Source organism: Chiloscyllium plagiosum, unplaced genomic scaffold (genome assembly GCF_037043375.1).
Source record: "Chiloscyllium plagiosum isolate Xiang-an unplaced genomic scaffold, Cpla_swu_hap1 HiC_scaffold_3, whole genome shotgun sequence".
NCBI classification, from domain to species: Eukaryota; Metazoa; Chordata; class Chondrichthyes; order Orectolobiformes; family Hemiscylliidae; genus Chiloscyllium; species Chiloscyllium plagiosum.
In genome coordinates, this window is record NW_028270141.1 from 68,838,751 (window position 1) to 68,860,795 (window position 22,045).

The window sequence follows — 22,045 nt, forward strand, 5'->3', positions numbered from 1 at the left end:
AAACCAATGGTTATATGCCTCCAGTCTGAAAAGCAACCTTTCACACCACCGTCTGTCTTTTACCTTTGAGTCAGTTTTTTATCCAAATAGCTAGTCCTCCCCGTATTCCATGGGATCCGGCCTTGCCAACAATCCACCATGAGGAACCTTGTCAAACACCTTACCGAAATCTATATAGATCACATTCATGCTCTGCCCTCATCAATCCACTTTGTTACTTCTTCAAAAAACTCAATCAGGTAAATGAGACATGATTTCCCACGCACAAAGCCACGTTGACTGACCCTAATCAGTTTTTGCCTTTCCAAATGCATGTAAATCCTGTCCCTCAGGATTCCCTCCAACAACTTGCCCACCACTGACATTGGGCCCACTGGTCTATAGATCCCTGACATTTGCTTTCTGCCTTCTGAAATACTGCCACCATGTTAGCCTACCTCCAGTCTTCCAGCACCTCACCTGTTACTATAGATGATACAAATATTCAACTCCCCCTCCCACTCTGCCGATGATATGCAGATCCTGGGCCTCCTCCACCTACGCTCCCTCACCACCCAACGCCTGGAGGAAGAACACCTCATCTTCCGCCTCGGAACACTTCAACCCGAGGGCATCAATGTGGACTTCACCAGTTTCCTCATTTCCCCTCCCCACACCTTACCCCAGTTCCACCCTTCCAGCTCAGCACCACTCCCAAGACCTGTCCTACCTGCCTATCTTCCTTTCCAAGTATCCATTCCACCCTCCTCTCTGACCTATCACCTTCATCCCCACCCCCATTCACCCATTGTACTCTTTGCTACCTTCCCCCACCCTCCTCTCTGACCTATCACCTCCATCCCCACCCATATTCACCTACTGTACTCTATGGTACTTTCTCCCCACCCCCACGCCCACTCCCCTCTCATTTATCTCTCAACCCTGGAGGCTTCCTGCCTTTATTCCTGATGAAGGGCTTTTGCCCGAAACGTCGATTTTTCTGCTCCTTGGATGATGCCTGACCTGCTGTGCTTTTCCAGTATCACTTTAATTCAGACTCGGGTTTCCAGCATCAGCAGTCCTCATTTTTACCTATCTCAGCAAGGGGCCTAGCAATCACTTCCATAGCTTCCCAAAGAGTTCTCTGGTACACCTGATCAGGTCCTGGGGATTTATCCACTTTTAAGCGTTGTTGTGGTTCTGTTCGCTGAGCTGGGAATTTGTGTTGCAGACGTTTCGTCCCCTGTCTAGGTGACATCCTCAGTGCTTGGGAGCCTCCTGTGAAGCGCTTCTGGCGAATACATTGTATAGGTGTTCTTCTTTCTCTTTTTGCAATTCTGGTGTACTGCAGTATGTTGTGGCCCTTTTGAATAGTGTCTTGATGCAACTTCTTTTGTGTGTGTTGGGGTGGTTGCAAGGACTGCACAAAACACTACATAGGACAAACAGGAAGACAGCTAATGATCCGCATCCATGAACAGCAACTAGCCACGAAACAACATGACCAGCTATCCTTAGTAGCCACACACTCAGATGACAAGCAACATGAGTTCGACTGGGACAACACTACTATTATAGGACAAGCCAAACAGAAAACAGCCAAGGAATTCCTAGAGGCATGGCATTCATCCACAGATTCAATCAATAAGCACATCGACCTGGACCCAATATACCGGCCACTGCAGCGGACAGCTGGAACTAACAACCGGAAGCGGCAGATTCAAACCACTACAAATGCCGGAGGAAAGATCACAGAAGCGCTTCACAGGAGGCTCCCAAGCACTGAGGATGTCACCTAGACAGGGGACGAAACATCTGCAACAAATTCCCAGCTCGGCGAACAGAACCACAACAAAGAGCACCCGAGCTACAAATCTTCTCACAAACTTTGAACTTTTAAGTGTTTCAGACATCCAGCACTTCCACCTCTGTAATATGGAAATTTTTGAAGAGGTCGCTACTTATTCCCCCATGTTCTCTATCTTCCATATCCTTCTCCACAGTAAACACTGATGCAAAATACTCGTTTAGTACCTCCCCCATTTCCTGCTGTTCCACACATAGCCTGCCGTGCTGTTCTTTATGGGGCACTATTCCCACCCTAGTTACCCTTTCATCCTTAATGTATTTGTAAAAACCTTTTGGATTCTCCTTAGCCCTATTTTCCAAAGCTATCTCATGTCCCCTTTTTGCCCTCTTGATTTCCCTCTTAAGTACACTCCTACTGCCTTTATACTCTTTGAGGAAATCACTACTGCTGTCTATACCTGACATGTGCTTCCTTCTTTTTCTTAACCAAAACCTCAATTTCTCTAGTCATCCAGCAATCCCCACACCTACCAGCCTTTCTTTCACCCTAATAGGAACATATTGTCTCTGTACTTTCGTTGTCTCATATCTGAAGGCTTCCCTTTTTCCAGCCATCCCTTGACCTGTGAATATTCACACCCAATCAACTTTTGAAAGTTCTTGCCTAATACCATCAAAATCAGCCTTCCTCCAATTTAGAATTTCAATTTTAGATCTGGTCTATCCTTTTCCAATGCTATTTTAAAACTAATAGAATTATGGTCACTGGCCCCCAAGTGCTTCCCCACTGACTCATGAGTCACCTATCCTGTCTTATTTCCCAGTAGTAGGTCAAATTATACACCTTCTCTAGTCAGTACATCCAAATATTGAATCAAAAAATTTTCTTGTACACACTTACCAAATTCCTCTCTATCCAAGCCCTTTTCACTATGGCAGCCGTAGTCTATGTCTGGAAATATAAAATCCTTATGGTAACCATCCCATTATTCTTACATATAACTGAGCCCTCCTTACAAATTGGTTTCTCAGTTTCCTGCTGACTAATGGGGAGAACAGTACAATCCTAATAAGGTGATCATCGCTTTCTTATTTTTCAGTTCCATCGAAATAACTTCACTGAACATATTCCCAGGAATATCCTCCCAAAGTGCAGCCATAACGTTATCACTAATCAAAAACTGCAGTCTCCTCTTCTCTTTCCTCCTCCCCTCTTCATATCCTTCCTATAGTATCTATACCCTGGTTAATTAAGCTTCCAATCCTGTCCATCCCTGTGCCATGTCTCTGCAGTTGCTAAGATATCCCAGTACTCTGTTCCTGAGCATGCCCTGAGTTCATCTGCTTTACCTGTTAGGCCTCTTGCATTGAAATAAATGCCATTCAATTTATCAGTCCTACCTCGTTCTCTACTCTGTTTTGCCTAGCCTGTGTATTTGACTTAGTCTTTTTCCTAACTGTAGCAGTCTGAGACTGATCCACCCCAGACCTCCTAGAATGTTCTGTAGCCTTTGGTCAGTGGGGTCATGAGCTGGATTTAAATCATCCAGTGGGGTCACGCCAATATCCTTCACTGTTGCTATAGAATAAAGGAAGTAAACATGTGGCTAAAAGAGTGGTGTGGGAAATAGAGGTTCCTTTTCATGGGGCACTGGCATCAGTATTGCACCATAGGGATGTGTACTGCTGGGACGGTCTCCACCTGAACTGAGCTGGGACCAATGATGTAGCAAAAAGGGTAAATAGACTGGTCAACTGGACTTTAAACTGGAAATTTGGGGGTTGGGGGAAGGGTAAAACTTTCCCCAGTGGGAAAAAAAAGCAGCAGGTTAACTTCTGTAGGTCTGGATTCAACTGCGTGGAAAAATGTGAAAGAAATGATAGGAAAGGAGAACTCAGGAGAAGTTATTAAAGGCTCCAGCACAGATACAAATAAGACAGAGTGTTTGGAAAGGATAATCAATCAAACATCAAGCACATTGGGCAAACAAATGACAATGAAAAGACAGGCAGTTAATACATGATTGAAGGTATTATATCTGAATTCATGCAGTAGAAGGAATAAAAGGCATGTGGCGCAGATTAAAATTGGCAGGTATAATGTGGTGGGCATCACGGAGACATGATTGCAAAAGGATTAGGATTGGGAGCTAAATATCCAAGTATGTGCATTCTATCCAAAGATAGGCAGGTGGGCAGAGGGGGTGGGGTTGCCTTATTAGTAAGAAATGAAATTAAATCAATAATAAGAAACAAAATAGGGTCAAATGGTGTAGAATCTGTGTGGGCAGAATTGAGGAACAACAAAGGTTAAAAAAAAAACATAGTTGGAGTTATATACAAGCTCCAAATAGTATTCAGGAGCTGGCGCACAAAATACACCAGGTGATAGAAAGGGTGTGTAAGAAAGGCAAAGTTACAGTGATCATGGAGGATTGCAATATGCAGGTGGACTGGGAAAATAAGGTTGGTAGTGGATTGCAAGAAAAGGAATTTGTGAATGTCTACAAGATGACTTTTTGGAGCAACTTGTAGTGGAACCCACTTGGGAACAGGCAATACTGGATTTAGTGTTGCACAATGAGGGAGCTTAAGGTGAAGGAACCCTGAGGAGGCAATAATTAAAATACTATTGAATTTATTGGCAATTTGAGAGGGAGAAGATAGAATCTGAGGTAATGGCATTACAGCTGAATCAAGCAACTACAGAGGCATGAGGGAGGAGTTGGGCAGAATTGACTGGAAGAGGAGCTTGACAGGAAAGACAGTAGAACAGCATGGCAAGAGTTTCTGAGAGTAATTGGGGAGACGCAGGAGAGATTCACCATGTGGAAAAAGAAGCATAGTACACGGAAGATGAGGCAACTGTGGCTGACTAGGGAAGTCAGGGATAGCATAAAAGTAAAAAAGAAAGCATATAATGTGGCGAAGGGTAGTGGGAAACCAGAGGTTGAGAAGCTTGCAAAGACCAAAGAGGGCAACAAAAAAAAATAAGGAGAGAGAAGATTAAATATGAGGGTAAGCTAACCAGTAACATAAAGTAAAACTATAAGAATTTCTTTTGAAATATAACAGGCAAAAGAGAGGCAGAAATAGACATTGAACCACCGGAAAATGACGCTGGAGAGATAGTAGTGGGGAGCAAGGAAATGGCTGAGGAACTGAATAATTACTTTATATTAGTCTTCACAGTGGAAGACATGAGAAATATGCAAAAAAATCAAGAGAGTGAGAGGGCAGAGCTGAGTATGGTGGCCATCACAAGAAGAAGGTGTTAGAAAAACTGAAAGGTCTGAAAGTGGATAAATCACCTGGACCAGATGGACTACACCCCAGAGTTCTAAGGGAGATAACTGAAGAGATAGTAGAGACATTAGTGGTGATCTTTTGGAATTCACTAGAGTCAGAGAGGGTCCCAGATGACTGGAAAATTGCTAACATGATACCCCTTAAAAAGGAAGTAAGGCAAAACATGAATAATTACAGACCGATTAGCCTAACCTCAGTTGTGGGTAAGATTTTGGAATCCATTGTGAAGGATGAGATTTCTGAATACTTGAAAATGTGTGATAAAATAGAGCAAAGTCAGCATGGTTTCATCAAGGAAGGTCATGCCTGACAAATCTGTGAGAATTCTTTGAGCAGTTAACAAGTAGGTTAGACCAAGAATAGCCAATGGATATTATCTACCTGGACTTCGAAAAGGCCTTTGAGAAAGTGTTGCACAGGAGGCGACTGAGTAAAATAAGGGCCCAAGGTGTTAGAGGCAAGGTACTAGCATGGATAGAAGCTTGGCCGTCTAGCAGAAAACAGAGAGTGGGATAAAAGGATCCTCCTCAGGGTGGCAGCCGGTGACAAGTGGTATTGTGCAAGACTCAGTGTTGGGACCACAACTTTTCACTTTACACATTACTGATCAAGATGAAGGAACTGAGGGCATTCTGGCTAAGTTTGCAGACGGTACAAAGATAGGCAGAGGGACAGGAAGCATTGAGGAGGTGGGGAGGCAGCAGAAGGATTTTGATATGTTAGGAGATTGGGCAAAGAAGTGGCAGATGGAGTACAACATGGGAAAATGTAAGGTTATGCACTTTGGTAAGAATAGAAACATGGATTATTTTTTTAAATGGGGAGAAAATTCAGAAGTCTGAAGTGCAAAGAGACTTGAGACTTAGTCCAGATTCTCTCAACTACTGGCTCAAACTTGCAGGTTGAGTGAGTAGTTATGAAGGCAAATGTAATGCTGGCATTTATTTCGAGAGGACATAAATATAAAGCAGGGATGTACTTCTAAAGCTCTATAAAGCTCTGCTCAGATCACATTTAGAGTATTGTGCACAGCTTTGGGTCCCATATCTCAGGAAGGATGTATTGGTCCTGGAGCAGGTTCAGAGGAAGTTCACAAGAATGGTCCCAGGAATTAAAATCTTGAAGTATGAGGAATGTTTGAGGACTCTGGCACAGTACTTGATGGGGTTTAGAAGGATGAGGGGAGATCTAATTGAAACTTACAGAATACTGAATGGCCTGGGCAGAGTAGACATTGGAAAGATGTCTCTATTGGTAGGGGAGACTAAGACTCGAGAGCTAGAGTAAAGGGAAAACCTTTTAGAATGGAGATAAGGAAAAACCTTTCAGCCAGAGAGTGGTGAATCTATGGAATTGAGCATATTTAAAACTGAGATAGATAGGTTCTTGAGTATCAAGGGGATCAAGGGTTATGGGAAGAAAGTGGGAGAAAGGGGTTGAAAAACTTATCAGCTATGGTTGAATTGTGGCGCAGATTCGATGGGCTGACCAGCTTAATTCTGCTCCTATGTCTTATTGTCTTATGGTCTAAAGTGTGAGTACGAAGTCAATCAAGATGCCAGAATATCTGATTGATACTTGTCCAATACAGAACCCTCAGGCTGATCATAATTGCTTCCCTTTGACCCTTTGATTTTAGTTTCCACTGATCTCCATTGCTAAAAGCAGCTGTTTAGTTTAGTTTGGCCAAGTTTCAGTCAGTCCTGATTTCTCTGGCTATGGGTCAATGTCGAATTTCTGTAGTCACTTGACCACAGTCTCTCCTGTTGATCTAGTGAAAATTAGATCACAGGCTCAGAGACTGTGCTCTCATGGAGGCATGTCTCAAATTGCAGATAGATAGTCTAATTTTCTCAGTATCTGAGTTCCCCATATTGTTATTGGAGAACAATGTCCAATACCCAAACTATTTGCATAAGTCAATAAGCTTAATAGTACTATGTACAGACTAAACACATAAATCGAGAATTAGCCACTATTTACATACACTGGCTCATCCGCAAGTCTCTTTCACAATTAGCAGCATTCGATAGAATAAAATTCACACTACAACAATTTACATCGTCCTTTCGTGACGCAGTCTGAATATATTAATTTCTTGGCTCCCACTGTAGCAGCATAGAATCCACAGTTCATTTCTGGATGAATTTTTTCATCCAATCGCCAAATTTAACTGCCAATCATAGTAAGCAGGATAATTTACCCAGTTAGATGTGATAGCACATCTCCCAATGGGTTTATCTACTCATTTGAGCTCTAGTCCCAGCAGTCACAACCCCCCACTTAGTCACTTTGATTTCCCTGATAGTCTTCTGAACTTGCTGTGTCTGTTGAATAGCAGAAGCAAAATCTTTCTGAGCATTTGCCAATTGTGTCCGGACTTGCTGTAATCTTTTCTGGTAAAAGTTCAATGTCAATGTTATACTTCTCCCAATAGTTCCCTCAAGTTTGTCTGAGTTTGTCACTGACGTTGACAAAAACCTCACTCCTCCTGTGGTTGTGTGTGAACTCAATTTGATGTACCTTGGCTGGTGTCTGTGGTCGAATACAAAAGGTAGTGTTCTGGATGTTACACATGAAGGCCTTGTAATGGTAGTATTTTAGAGAAATTGTGATGCAGTATTCTCCTTCCCCCATACACTTCCCTAGTCATATCAGTGTTTAGGCTTTGGATATCTACAGTCCAATTTAGCACAACATTTGCCTGAAAAGTACTTATTTTGTCTGCTGATGGTTATCTTGATTAATACCTATGATCCTATCTAGCGTAAAGAAGAGTGCTGTGTATTTTAACCATACTCTTTCTTGGGTAATGCCAACAGTTTCCACCTCAATGACCTATACAGTTTGATTTGGTATTTCTAGCCTTTCCTCTGGGCTGGTAGCCAAACATCCCATTACTCTACATCCGTCTTTGGAAAAGCCCCATCCGTTACCCATGGTGCCTGTGCTCACGTAGCGATAATCTGAGCTCCCATTTGACTTCCTGTACACATCCAGCTGGTTGCTATCCCCAAACATCTCAGCTTTGTTGGAATGGACCCACAACACACATTTGCCTGCCTTAGGTGGGGCAAACCACATCTAGCCAGGATATGTCTACTCTTGTACAGTAAATGCTTCCACCAATTGTATCCTGTCAATCCAGCTGATGAGCTAGACCAACAGGCTCTATGTCATCATCCTAGAGAGGGGATCAAGGTAGCATCTGTTATTATATTAAATTTGACCAAGTTTCGATCCCTCCCCACCCTTCACCATCTGTGGACGTTTTTTTCTAACTGTCTGGTCGTGGCCAACATCAGCAAAAATCCTCCCAAAATTTGCTTTTATTGAATTCTCCCAATTCCCGTTTTGTTAGTCAATGGTCTGTGTCAAGCTTCACTTCAAGCCTGACCTCAGTGAATTGAAAATGGGGGATTGGAAGTGGGTCAGTGCATTGACACTGTCAGAGGTGCCGATGATTAAAATTTAGGATGGCAAGATTAAAAAAACGGCCAAAATGACCTTTGATTTGAATAAGACAAAGATGAGTTGACAACAAATGGCAGAAAGATGAAGATGGCCCAAAAGATTAAAATGATGATGATGGCTATCTATCATACTGCATGGTGCTGTAACCCTCTATGACCAGCATGGACTGGCAGATTCAGGCTACAGTGGTAGCAGACATTTATGACAATGTTCTTCTATGACCAGGATGGATTAGCAAAGTACCAGGGTTGAGGTGAGAGAGAATTAGTCCCCTGCCTTGGTGGGAATGCTCTGGCTGCTAGGAACTTGCTCATCCATCACATTGCAGTGGGAGCATTGGTATGACTGCCTTCATAAAGTGCTTGTCTCTGCCTCTGGACTATGGTGCCGGATAGGATACTTTCTTGGGTGGACTGATTGTAACAATCCCTTTCACTTCAGGGTTGCTGTGCACTGAAGGCTTTCTTCTTCTGGCTGAAATTGATGGGGCCAGCTGTGTTTCAGTTCCTGAGGTTGAGTCCTCAGGGCTGATCCAGGATCCTGACCTAGATCAGTAACCGATCTAGTCCAGGCTGGTCCTGGATTGGGATCAGGAATTTGGACCCTCTCTCATAAGCACACTCTTGCTCAGACACACTCACATACACCCCCACACTCACACCCACGCACACCCTCTCATAGGCTTATGCTCCAGCACACTCATACACGCACGCATACACTCACACTTGCACTCACTCAAACACAGACACTGACACACACTTGCTCTCCCTTTCTCTCGCTCCCCCGCCCACTGCCTCTCTGTAGCACACACAGACACATATACATCTATGGGGTGAATTTACATTTGCAGAATTGTATTTGCAGAATATTATATTCTATTTTGCTCAAAACACACACAGGCTGCAGACAGTCAATCCAGGCAGTCAATCCATTTGACATTTTATAAACTCCTACTTTGGTAATAGAACCAGTCTGACTCAAGGTTGGAATACATATAGACTCAAATCTCACACCTTTAATGCATTGTCTGAGCTGAGATGTCACTTTTTTTTAATAAAACCTTAAGTTATCTCGGGAATGTGACTTGAAAGAAGTTCTGGGATTTACGTATTAATGAATTGAAACCTGTAATCTACTCTAAAAGATGAAAGACTTGCCAGCAATCTAGGTTTGTTCAATTTTTGGTATCAGTTGCATGACACTATGATCTTATGCTATAATTTCTGTGTCTTAAGTTGCTGCCCCACAAGTTACCTGACAAAAGAGCAGTGCACTGAAAGCTCACACTTGCAAATAAACCTGTTGGACTATAACCTGGTGTTGTGTGATTTTTAACTTCTAATCATAGTACACCTTGCTCTGCTTTTCCCTTTTCACCATTATGATCCCCTCTCCTCTGTGTACAACCTATACATTTCTAATAGAATTTTCACTGTTGTCCTGTGGCAGAGGACTTCGACTTTGGGCTCTGTCAAGTCCAGCCCTGCTAAGGGTTTGACACTTATCATGGGGAATCTGGTCATAGAATGTGGAGGGGTTAAATCCAGTTGAACTGGAGGTGAGTTCCTTCTGAGCATGAGGACTGAGGGTAAAACTACATTGTAGGTTAAGTTGTTTTGTTGGATGACAACCTTTCGCTGCCTCCCTTTGAGGATGTGATTCATCCTCTCTACATTGTCACTGGATTGAGGATGGTAGGTGATGTGGAACATTTAGTTAATGCCAAATATATTCATCACCATCTGCATTACCTAGGCTATGAAATGGGTTTCCTGGTTTGAATCGATATTGTGGGAAGACCTCATCAAGTGAAATGGGTAATGCCTCTCCCCACTTGGTAAAATTTCCGCAGTAACCAGGATATACTTATATTCCCCATTACAGGGTAGTAGGGGACAACCTTATCTATTTAATCCACTATTGGGTCTAGAATGCCTTACCTCCTTGTCTGGTTTTTTTGTCTGATTTGTTTAGGGCACAGATGATACAATACTCAACATAATGGTTTATGCATTTACCCATTTCTTGCCACCAACACAACTCCTCAATTCTGTCAATTGTGGCTTCTGTTTCTTGATGAACTTGGACATTGTGGCATCAATAAATCACTTGACTTCAGTCCTGAACTGGAGTCACATAGCCTCCATCTTTTAGAACAAGTCTGTCCTTAGTACTTAACTTGTCTTCCCACTTGCTGTACGAGGTGGGGATCGTTCCCTCCCATACATATTGTAACTTGGTGTCACTGCTCTGAGCCTGCACCAAGTGCTTAACCTTAGTTTGGTTCACAGCGATGGCGTTATTTGTCCTGGAGTAGGGGGTTGCCGTGGTTCTCCTCCATGGGCACCCAATACATCTGTCATTATGTTCCCAGTTGGGGAGGTTCAGTGGTGGGCTCTAACGTTAATGACGCTGTATTTGCGACCTTGGAGAATAAATTTGAGAAGGTTCAGATGGAAGTTGTTTCCTATCACTTGAGATGAATTCTCTAGCTTCTCACAGTGGCAGGGAATCAGTTTCACTGTTGAAGATATCTGTGTAGTCTGAATTTATGTCTGCTGGTGGGGAGAACATTTTAGGGTGGCTGACCAGGTGGCTGACATGTGCTCATTGTGTTTGGAAGCTTCAGTGCTAACTCGATTGGGGGTTCACCTCTGTGATTCTCCACGTATGTACCACACTCCGTCTTCCAGTATCCATCTTCCACCAAAGAGCATTTATTGACACTTACTTTCATGTGCACATATCCTATTTATGAACTGCTCAGTTAATTCAGCACAGTTTGGAACTGAATGGTAAAAATGGAAAAGTTGGGGAATTCAGTTTTAACAAAGGGGACTGGATTAATTATGAATGAAGATTTCAGCCAATGAGGATAAAACAAATATCTCCCTCCCGTAATTGTGCTTTAGTACAATGTCTAACTAGTATTGCTTGAGAGATCTCAGTATTAAGGAAAAATAATGAAGACCTGTATTGGACTCAATGCTAACTCCAGTTCTCTCTTTACAGGTGCTGCAAGCTGAGTTTCTCCAGAATCCTCTTTTTTTTATTCTGATTGAAGTTTTATTTTTGATGATAAAGTATTGAGCAGGTTTGAATGGTTTGATCTTAGATTATGCTGTTAATTATTTTGGCATTGATCTAACTCTTTATTGTATTCACTGAATACTGCAGTTATTCAACAACGTGAATATGAACTGGACATTGAGGTAAACATAACAGAAAATTTAAGTGATGATGGCCTGAAGTTATTACTGAAAAGTGCAGTCTATCCAATATCAGTCCCTTTTGAAAATGGAACATTAAATATTACTAATGTCAACATTACAACAGGTGAGTGTAGATGAATTATATCAAAAAGCTTAATGCAATACAAAGATTGCAACGATAGTACATTTCATACTGATTTAAACTTGGCCTTTGGTTAATTGTGATATGGTAAAATATCACCAGTACTTTCTTTTGACATGACAATTTGATTTTAATCTTCATATCACTTTAGCTGAAAAGTCTCTTAAGCTTGGTTCATAACAAGTATGACACAGAGAAGGTGTTTTGGGGCTTCTCAAATACATCTGATTGTTTAGGTTTAGTAAGTTCTTCTGCTGCCTCACTGTAGAGTTACCATGTTATTATCAACAAACGTGCTGACAAATGCGGTGCTGTTGTTGTCTAGTCCACCAGCTGTTACCTACCAGAGACTGAATGCCGACTCATCACTTGCTCCTACCTTGCTGTGGACTGTGTTCCCACCACCAATCATCAAATCCCTGTTTCCTGAATTGATCTTCTTTGGAGATCTTCCCTCCATCACCTCAAACCTTTTTATGTCCCAACCTCAACATTGTTCCAACCTCCACAAACAGGCCTGTCCAGTGAAAATCAACATTTCAGCCTTTTCCTGCCTCACCAAACTGATTTTCTCCAAATCTTACTCCTTTATTTTCTCCAGTATCTTCATATCTATACCTGGATTGTTTGGAGCTTTCCACCATTTTAACAGGCCTCACTTTATTACTCCTAATGATTCTTTTCTCCACTGGTGCCTGATTTTCTACACCCACACCCTCATTTTGATAACTCTCTCCCTCCTTAAAAGGGAGGAACACCATCCTCCTTTGTCAGGTTGAACTTGCTCTCACATTGAATAATTTCCCCTTCAGGTCCACTTCCTATAAATTAATGTTGTTGGCTTAAGTGGCTGCATTAGTCTGAGCTATGCCTACCTTATAGTGCCATATGTGGAATGTTTCCTGTTCCAATCCTACTGTGGGTACACATGAAAATTATTATTTTTTTCTCCATACATTACATATGTAATTAGTGCCACTTTATGCTCTTGGTCTGAACTGGGAAATTTCATCAACTTTGTTTCCAATTTCCACCATTTTCCCATCCTTGTATAATCTGTCTTTGATCCTTTTCCCTTCCCTGAGTTCTGCTCTCTGCTTTCCTAGGTTATCAGCCAACATTCACTAACTCCATAGCTACCATGTCTATATTTCATCCCACAGCATTTCTGTGTTACAACCTACTGGAGTAACATGATGTAAATCAAGTCCCACTATTCCTGCAGTATATGCTAAAGTTCTTTTTTAAGGTATACATGTACCCCAATTTACCTGACTTTCAGATTACATTAGCTTGAAAGCATGGACCAGGATTCCGTAGTGAACATTATTTAATATGATTAACTAAAACTCTAATCCCCATCAAACAGTCTCCGCACGCACACATGTGCGTGCATACACACACACACATAAACACATATATACATACACACACACATACATACATGCACACATACACACACATATATGCACAAACACACATGCAACGCAGACACATACACAAAATACACACACACACACAGACACACACACACACCAGGAAAAATAGATTATAGATAGAGGTAGACAAAAACTGAAAACCCAGCTTAGTGGTCTTTGCTTTCCGATTCCAGTGTTAAGATGATCCATCTTCAGCTTGCCAGGTCCTTAATGTTCAGTTCTCTAGAAACTTACTCTGGCTTTAAGAATACTTGCAAATGATTTATGCTTTATCAGTTCAAAACTTACATCTCACAGAGACTATAGCATAAATTTTTCTTCAAGGTTAAGGTGAATTTTTACAGCAGAGAACAGACATCTGCTGGGAAGAACAACAGGACACCCTGCTGTGCGTTTCTTTCCCTATGCCTGGACCTGTTTCCAGTTCCAACTTGTTCAGTTCACTGACAAGTAATCAGTTTCACTTGTAAATAACCCCTCAGCTCCTGATTGTCTGCATATTGAGGAACCCATAGTCACAAAACAGAATTCACAATAGACATCAAATTACTTGCTGTGAAATTATCTAGCCTTTTTGATAAATCCCTGTTTTAAAACCAGTTCTTTCTCATTGCAGCCCTCAGTTCTTCAACACACAAAAATAAAAAAGGCGTGGTTCATACACGTGCAGATATTTTATTCCAATCTTCCAGATACTTGGTCTCTGCTTCTTTTGTTCAGAAAATGCAATCTTCCATAACAGCTTTTCCAGTAGGGCCTGCTTTATCCTTAACCTTAGCACAATGTAGTTGACAGGGCACTCAAACATGTCTATTCTATTTCACACACTTTTGCTTTCTCTCTTTGCTCTTCCTTCTGAGTGGCAATGAGATTTGCAATCCTTTCAGCCTCTGCAATCAATGGATCATTCTATGCTATTACTGCAACTGATCACAGCTATCCAAACCACTGCCCCAACCTTCCCCCCCCCCCCCCCAACCATATCAGCACTGTGAAGAGACTGTTCCTTCCATAACATTCTGGTCTACTCCTTAGTCTCCATTTAGGCGATCAGTTTCTCCATTTTCTCCAGTATGTTTTCATGCAAGTTCAGGAAAAACAACTGCTCCTCTACATCTTTGCACCTCACAACCCTTAGTTGCGCTGGAGAAGGTGGGGGTGAGCTACCTTATTACTGCAGTCCATGTGCTGTAGGTACACACACAATGGTATTAGGGAAGGAATTCCAGGATTTTGAATCAATGACACTGAAGAAACAGCAATAGATTTCCAAGTCAGGATGGGGAGTCTTGGAAAGGGACTTGCAGGTGGTGGTGTTCCCATGCATCTGCAGTCATAGAACATAGAACATAGAAGAAGACAGCGCAGTACAGGCCCTTTGGCCCTCGATGTTGCGCCGATCCAAGCCCACCTAACCTACACTAGCCCACTATCCTCCATATGCCTATCCAATGCCCGCTTAAATGCCCATAAAGAGGGAGAGTCCACCACTGCTACTGGCAGGGCATTCCATGAATGTCCTTGCCCTTCTAGATGTTAGTGACTTTGGAAGGTTTGAAAAACGTTGGTAATATTTTTGGAGATGATATACAATGCTTCTCAGCATTAGTCGTGGAGAGATTGACTGTTTATCTGTAGATGTGGAGCTAATCAAGTGGACTGCTTTGTCCTGGATGGTTGTTGGAGAGAGTTACTTTGGACTAACAATGCCATACTAACATTCCACACTGAGACAGTGAGAGTCAGTGTCTTCAGGGGTAGATTGACATCTGGATTCTAAGGATCAGAATACAGGGAGAGGTTACACAGACTGATGTAGTAATCCACTATATTTAGAAGGTTAAGGAGTGATTTGATAGGAGTTTTTAAGATATTAAGAAAAGTTGAGTAGATAAGGAGATCAAAATTATTTCTGGTAATAGGAACTGTTAGACTAGGGGACATGATTAAAATGTTTGTTCCTGACTTTTCAAGAATGAAACTAGAAAACATTTCCATACCTATCAGGTTGCAACTACCTTCACAAATGACAACTGATCAATTGTTAGTTTTAAACCTGAGAATGATTGATTTGTGGTCTCCGAAAGGTGTTACAGGATTTGCAACAACTATGATGTAATTGAATGGCAGAACAGACTTGAGGTAAATTGTCTGTTCCGATCATTGTAAAAATCACAAAAATGAAGCAGTCTTGTGAACATTACCACTACAATACCTGGACCATTATTATGAATATCACATGCGTCATGTATCTCAATTCCTTTTATATAAAGAGAAACACTAAAGAAAGGTTAAGAATTAATTGAATATTAGATTACATTACAGTGTGGAAACAGGCCCTTCAGCCCAACAAGTACACACCGACCCGCCGAAGTGCAACCCACCCATACCCCTACATTTACCCCTTACCTCACACTACGGGCAATTTAGCATGGCCAATTCACCTGACCTGCACATCTTTGGACTGTGGGAGGAAACCGGAGCATCCGGAGGAAACCCATGTAGACACGGGAAGAACGTGCAAACTCCACACAGTCAGTCGCCTGAGGCGGGAATTGAACCCAGGTCTCTGGCGCTGTGAGGCAGCACTGCTAACCACTGTGCTACCGTGCCGCCCAAATTATTGCTGGTTAATTTCACTACAATGCAAATAAGAATGAAATGACACATTTCCAGAGTAAATTGGGCTTTAATTTTTATAAACGGCATCATATATCAGTCAAAAATCACACAACATCAGGTTATAGTCCAACAGGTTTATTTGGAAGCACTAGCTTTCGGAGCACTACTCCTTCATCAGGTGGGTGCGATTTTTAACTTTGTCGACACACCCCAGTTCAGCACCAGCACCTCCTCATCATATCAGGCAATTATAGTTTCTGACCCTTTTAATTCAATGAAAATTTACGTAAGAATATATTTGTTAACGGTTTTCCATCTCAAGGTGCTTTGATGGCTAGATTGAACTTGTAGATCTCTACACTTAATTCACAAAGTGCCTCAAGAAATTTAATTACCATTGACTTGTTAGATTTGTTACATACATATTCATTCAATTACTAAGTGATAGGGAAAATAATTATTTTCAATGTACACGAAAAACATGGAGGAGAAAGTTGTTTGGAAAGTGTTGCTGTTTTGGGCGAAAGCGCACCCTACAATCTTACATGAACTGTATGGTTTTCCTGATTGGAATCATTGATAAAACTAATGAGAATTATTGTTTGCCACTTTGGAATCGTATTACATTGTTTGTATATATTTGATTGTTACTACATAAACTCATTTCTCCCCCATAAGCTAATGGAAATGTTTTAATTACATTTATTTTCACCTAGTTTGTCGGAATGTGAACAATGAAACTCAGTGCACATGCGAGGGTGGATTTATTTGGAACTCAACGTTCTGTAGTAAATACCAGTCTTGCAATGGGAGTATCACAGAGGGCCAGACCTGTGACTGCATCAGGAGTGAACCAACCGAAGGGATGTTCTGCATGCCCGAATCTATAATGACAACCCCTACAACAAGCACCATGTCCACAACTACACTAAGAACTACAACTCCCACAACAACATCAATGACACCCACAACAACGCCAACAACGCCAACAACACCCACAACAATGACACCAAAAATAACTTTGCCACCTGATTTAGGTAACAATGTTTATTTCTTCTGTATTCAATGTAATTATATCCTTGCTTAACCATGGTGATTGAAACAACATAGAGTATTCCACGTGTGGTCTCACCACGTCCTTTACAATTGTCATGGGATGGCTAGGAGCTGTCCTAGGGCCTGTGATATCTCTTTCTGTCCCTGCCCTTTATTCCTTGAGACCTTATCGTTCATATTAACATTTTCATGGTATGTTATTGAATACCTTTTGAAAATTCATGTATACTACATCTGATATTTTCCCTTTGTCAACCTAATCAGTTCCATCCTATTAAAAAAAATACATTTTTCTCACATGGTTTCTCTTTTGTTAAACTATGCTGACTTTGATAATTATATGAACTTTTAAATGTGTTATTCAGGCTTTCTTAAAAACATATTTCAGCACTTTCCTAATGGTTGTCGTCAGGGAAACAGCCTGTCATTCCCTGTGTTCTTTACTTTCTTTCCTGAAATGTATTACATTTGTTAACTTCCAATTTGCTGGGACTGTTTAAGAATCTTGGGAACTCTGGAAGACATAGCTAGTGCATTAAGTATCTCCTCAGCTATCCCATTTAGAACTTAAGAATGTAAGAAAAGCTGTCGTACAAAAACCCCAATCTGTTTTGAAGGTACATAATCCCCAACCCTGACAAATTTGAGGGCCATGAGAGAAGCCATTTGCACAATTTCAGGCCTGAAATTGCATAATACTATCACAAGTGCACTTTCTATTACAATATACAGATTTTTAAATAGGGGCTGCAGTGGTGCAATGGTGACACACCTACCTTTGAACTTGGAGGCCTGAATTCAAGTCTCATCTGCTTCAGAGGTGTGCAATAACATTTTTTGTATAGGCCAATTAAAACAAAATGGAACAGAAGTAGTTCATTCAGTTCCTTTGAGCCTGTTGTAGTTTAATCTCCACTTTTCTACCTACCTCCAAAACGCTTTGACTCCTTCAGTAAGATTCAAAGAGTAATCTAGCACCACTTGAAGAATATTCAATGATGCTGCTTCCCGAACATGCAGAGAAGAAAATTACAATGATCCATTCTGCTCTGAGAGAGAGAAAAACTCCTCGCATCTCCATCTAAAATGGGTGATCCCTTGTTCTTAAACTGTGGCCTGCCTTTCAGCATCCACCCTATCAGTGCCCTCAAGATCTTGGTAAGATTCAATAAAAGATCACCTCTCGTTTTTCCAAACTTAATGGATTAAGGCCCTGCCTGATAAGCCGTCCCTTTCTGCCCCCCCAGCACCATTCCAGATATTAATTGATTAAACCTTCTCTAACAAATTTATATCCAAACTATACAAGTTACTCCAGATATTCTTATCAGTACCTTATGTGACTGTAACAATAGATCCCTACTTTTACATTCAATTGCCTCCACAATAATTGACAACAGTCCATTTGTTTTTCTTAGCCCTTGTGACATCTGCACGCCAACTTGCTGTGTTTCATGCAAAGGGGGAAGGGTTTGGGTGAGTGCATTCTTGGCAGATTTCGTACAGCATCAACCTAAGGGTGATGTACTCCCAATATACATTGCGTGATTTTTATGAGAGAAGTTCATGGGGAAGAAATGAATCTGTGTGATGAGCAGACACAGCATTTTAAAGGCATTTTTGCACATCATATAGAGTAACATATGGATGATTTGGTGGAAACACTTTGGTCTGAAGCAGAACACATGGGTCCCAATTACAAATTTACATATACAACTTCTCCCTTTACTTATATAACCTCAGGAACTATTTTCATGCAGGTGCTGGGAAGCAAGAACAATATCTTTTTCATAACAAGACTCTTCAGCAAGATGTCAAGACTTTAAAAGGCTCACATTTTAGCTGCCCGGCTTAAAGGAGGTGTTCATTGTGACTAATCTGATGCTGGTATTTATGCAGGAAGTGAATCTTACCTGTGAAACACTGAGAAATAGCAAATAGTATGGGAGAGCAAGACCTAGGGTTTCAGATACAGCATTCAAGTTCTTGCTAGAAGTGAATAAAAGGAAAGATGTCCTCTATCCATAAAAGATACGCATGGTGTACCTGCTGTAGATATTTCCAGCAACTCAATGATTACAACATACTAAGATCATCACAAATATGGTGTCCGTGTAATTCACTCAAAAGTTGTTTTTTTGCATATTACAGATGCCACTTCCAAGCTCTAAGGCTATTGATCACACACAAATGCTGTGTGCACATGATCTTAATTTGATACCAAGTAATTCTTTTAATTTCATCGATTGATTATTCTATTTTGCTAAATAATCTGAGTGGCAATTTTATATTTTGTTTTTTTCTGAAGAATTCTACCCATAATTCTTTGTTGAATATTGGATTATAAAGTAAACAATGTACCATAAAGCAATTATGCATTTTTAATAGTTAAAGTAGTAAAATAATAATTTTTCTTTTTGCAGAACGACAGAGATATGCATTCAGAGTTGTCGGACTACCGTTTACAAAGGAACTAAGCAATTCTTCTTCATTAATGTTTAAAAATCGCTCAGATCAATTTAAGACACTGGTATGTCATAAATGGATAACATTGCAAAGTGAAAAAAAATTCTTTTTTTTCATACTGTCTCTTGCTGGCAGGTAACCCTGCCTGTCAGGAGTGTATAACAGAAGTTTTGATTTAAGTCCCTATTGCTGTATTAAAGTCAAACCATTCACTGAGATTTTAAAATTTCAAATAGGAAAATGTAGTCTTTCCACTGTGCAGTATCTAATACTTGTGATTAAAGTAAAAATTAATGTATTTCTTAATTCACTAATAGTGACAATAATTCCTTTCACATTAATTCCCAATATAAAATGTTCGATGTAGCTTCTCATTTTAAATGTTACCATGAAAAATCTTGCAGCAAGTGATGTTTCAGGCAATGTATAACACAGATTTGCAGAGTTTTTAAATAATACGTAAATATAGCTAGTTTGGTTTAGCAGTAAATTAACCCAAATGGTTACTATGAATTATTTGTATTAAATATTTTACAAACTAAAGTTTAAGCATAAAAACTATCCAGATTTTGATTGGTTTATTTACTACTTATTTGTTTCCTGATTTGGTTCTGTCATGAATGCGGTGGACAGTTGAACCATTTTTTTCCCCAGGTCAGCTAGAAATGGTCTGGCCAGCAAAGCCCAATAACAAATAATATTTTTGAAAAATTCAGCCACAATCCAACCATAAGTTTCTTCTATAATGGTACTAAATTCTTCTTGCATTGGTACCTTCTGTACCTGTGGTCTTGTTTACATAATGCAAGTTTTAATTGGCTATTATAATGGAACACAATAGCCAAGTTATTTTGCAACTGGTCTCTATGAGATGGATCAAAACCCCATCTGGTTTATTCATGTCCTTTTAATAGAGGAAATTACTGCCCTTGCCTCATCTGGCTGACATGAATCGAGACACAACAAAATAATTGATTTAAATGCTTTTTGAAATGGTTTAGCAAAACAAAAAACCTTAAGTTATATTGAAGAAATACTTTTTGGGACAATTGCGGACAAGTCATAAAACCTGACCTTGTCAGTGATGCAAACATCCTGTGAATGAATGAATAAAAGCAAAGTTTAGGGTCTTTGTGGCACAGGTAGTTATGTCTTTATTTGAGACTGGAGGCATAGATTCAAGTCCTACCTGCACCAGAGGTGTGTTTTAACATCTCTGAACAGGTTGTTTAGAAAATATAAAACCAAAATTTCATTAAGATGTTGCTGCTGTTACATTAGCTTCACAAAAAAAAAGCATTGTCCACTATATCATTGACATTCATGGAATAAGGTGAAGTTCAAATGAAGATGCAAATTAATCTCACCACAAAGAGTTAAATATACGTTCAGCTGCTCTGTTAACGGTGTGTTAAATATTAATTACTGTCAATCAACCTCTTTAGCTCTGAAACGTAACCATTGCAAGTGTGAAATATTATTCCTTTCGATTTTATCTGTTGTCAAAGCTTTTAAAACTTTGAAGTTTTGTATTTACTCATTTGGTTAATTGACGGTTTTCCTCATTGAGCTGAAAGGAAATTGCACTGTCAGCAAGCCAGCAAAAACTTTAAAAACTTAAATATATAAGCACAAATCTAATGGACTGTTGATATAGTAACATAGCCAGTTATGTCAAGTTTTCTGTCACAGTATTGTTGATTATTGATATGAAAGTATTTCATTTTATTTTCCTGTATAATTAATATAGTTTGTCATTCTTATGTTTATAAATTTATTTTTAGAATGTCATTTTTCTACAATTTATTTTTGTTTGTCTAGCTGGAAGTCAGCTTCCAAAGTGTGCGTCCTGATGCTATCGTGAATATTCTAGGTTTCACGTAAGTGGAATTTTTTGAGGCAAAACTTTTTCAGTCACATTTTATTCTTAAAGTTTACTAAATAAAGAGTTTCTTAAATGTATTTTAGATAGAGAGAGAGAGATGGAAAATGACATCTGAAGGAAAAAACACATTTACAGATAAATTTTTATTTTGAAAATTAAGGTGTAATTTTTCATTTTTATCACCATTGCCTGAGCCTCAAATATCTGCTGTGCAACTAAGAAAAAACTTAAAGTGACTTGCTTTATAAATTAGCCATAGAGGTTTTTTTAGGAGGTTTCGAAAGAGGTTCTTAGGATATGATAATGTTGTGATACAGTTGAGATGCGATTTTAGATAGTACTCACAGGTAGTGGTCACAGGTTTGGAAAGTGCTATCTCAGGAGCCTTGGTGAATTTCTGCCAAGCATTTTGTAGATGAAACGAATTGCTGCTAATAAGCATCAATAGTGGAGAGAGTGAATGTTGTCAATGTAATGCATATAAAATGTTTTAAATTATAATGATGGGAGCATATTTATAATAATTCTTACAGGTAGGCACGCCCTGTAGATTCTAGGAACAGCAAGTGCTGTCAGTGAGGTGGGCAAGATATGTTGAAGACATGGGCAGAATTTTTCAATTTGCTAAATATCACACACGCACACACACAAG

General features: G+C 40.2%; 1 protein-coding gene across 4 annotated transcripts in view; it reads left to right on the plus strand.

The window, feature by feature from the left end:
- Nucleotides 1-22,045, plus strand: part of LOC122539853 (adhesion G protein-coupled receptor F4-like) — a 94,162-nt gene that overhangs the window by 27,292 nt on the left and 44,825 nt on the right. For all 4 annotated transcript variants that reach the window (XM_087980154.1, XM_087980159.1, XM_087980148.1 and 1 more), the window contains 4 exons: nucleotides 11,749-11,907; nucleotides 16,703-17,023; nucleotides 19,466-19,572; nucleotides 21,330-21,388. In XM_087980154.1, the coding sequence (XP_087836280.1) occupies nucleotides 11,749-11,907; nucleotides 16,703-17,023; nucleotides 19,466-19,572; nucleotides 21,330-21,388 (646 nt within the window). The remainder of the gene's footprint in view (nucleotides 1-11,748; nucleotides 11,908-16,702; nucleotides 17,024-19,465; nucleotides 19,573-21,329; nucleotides 21,389-22,045) is intronic.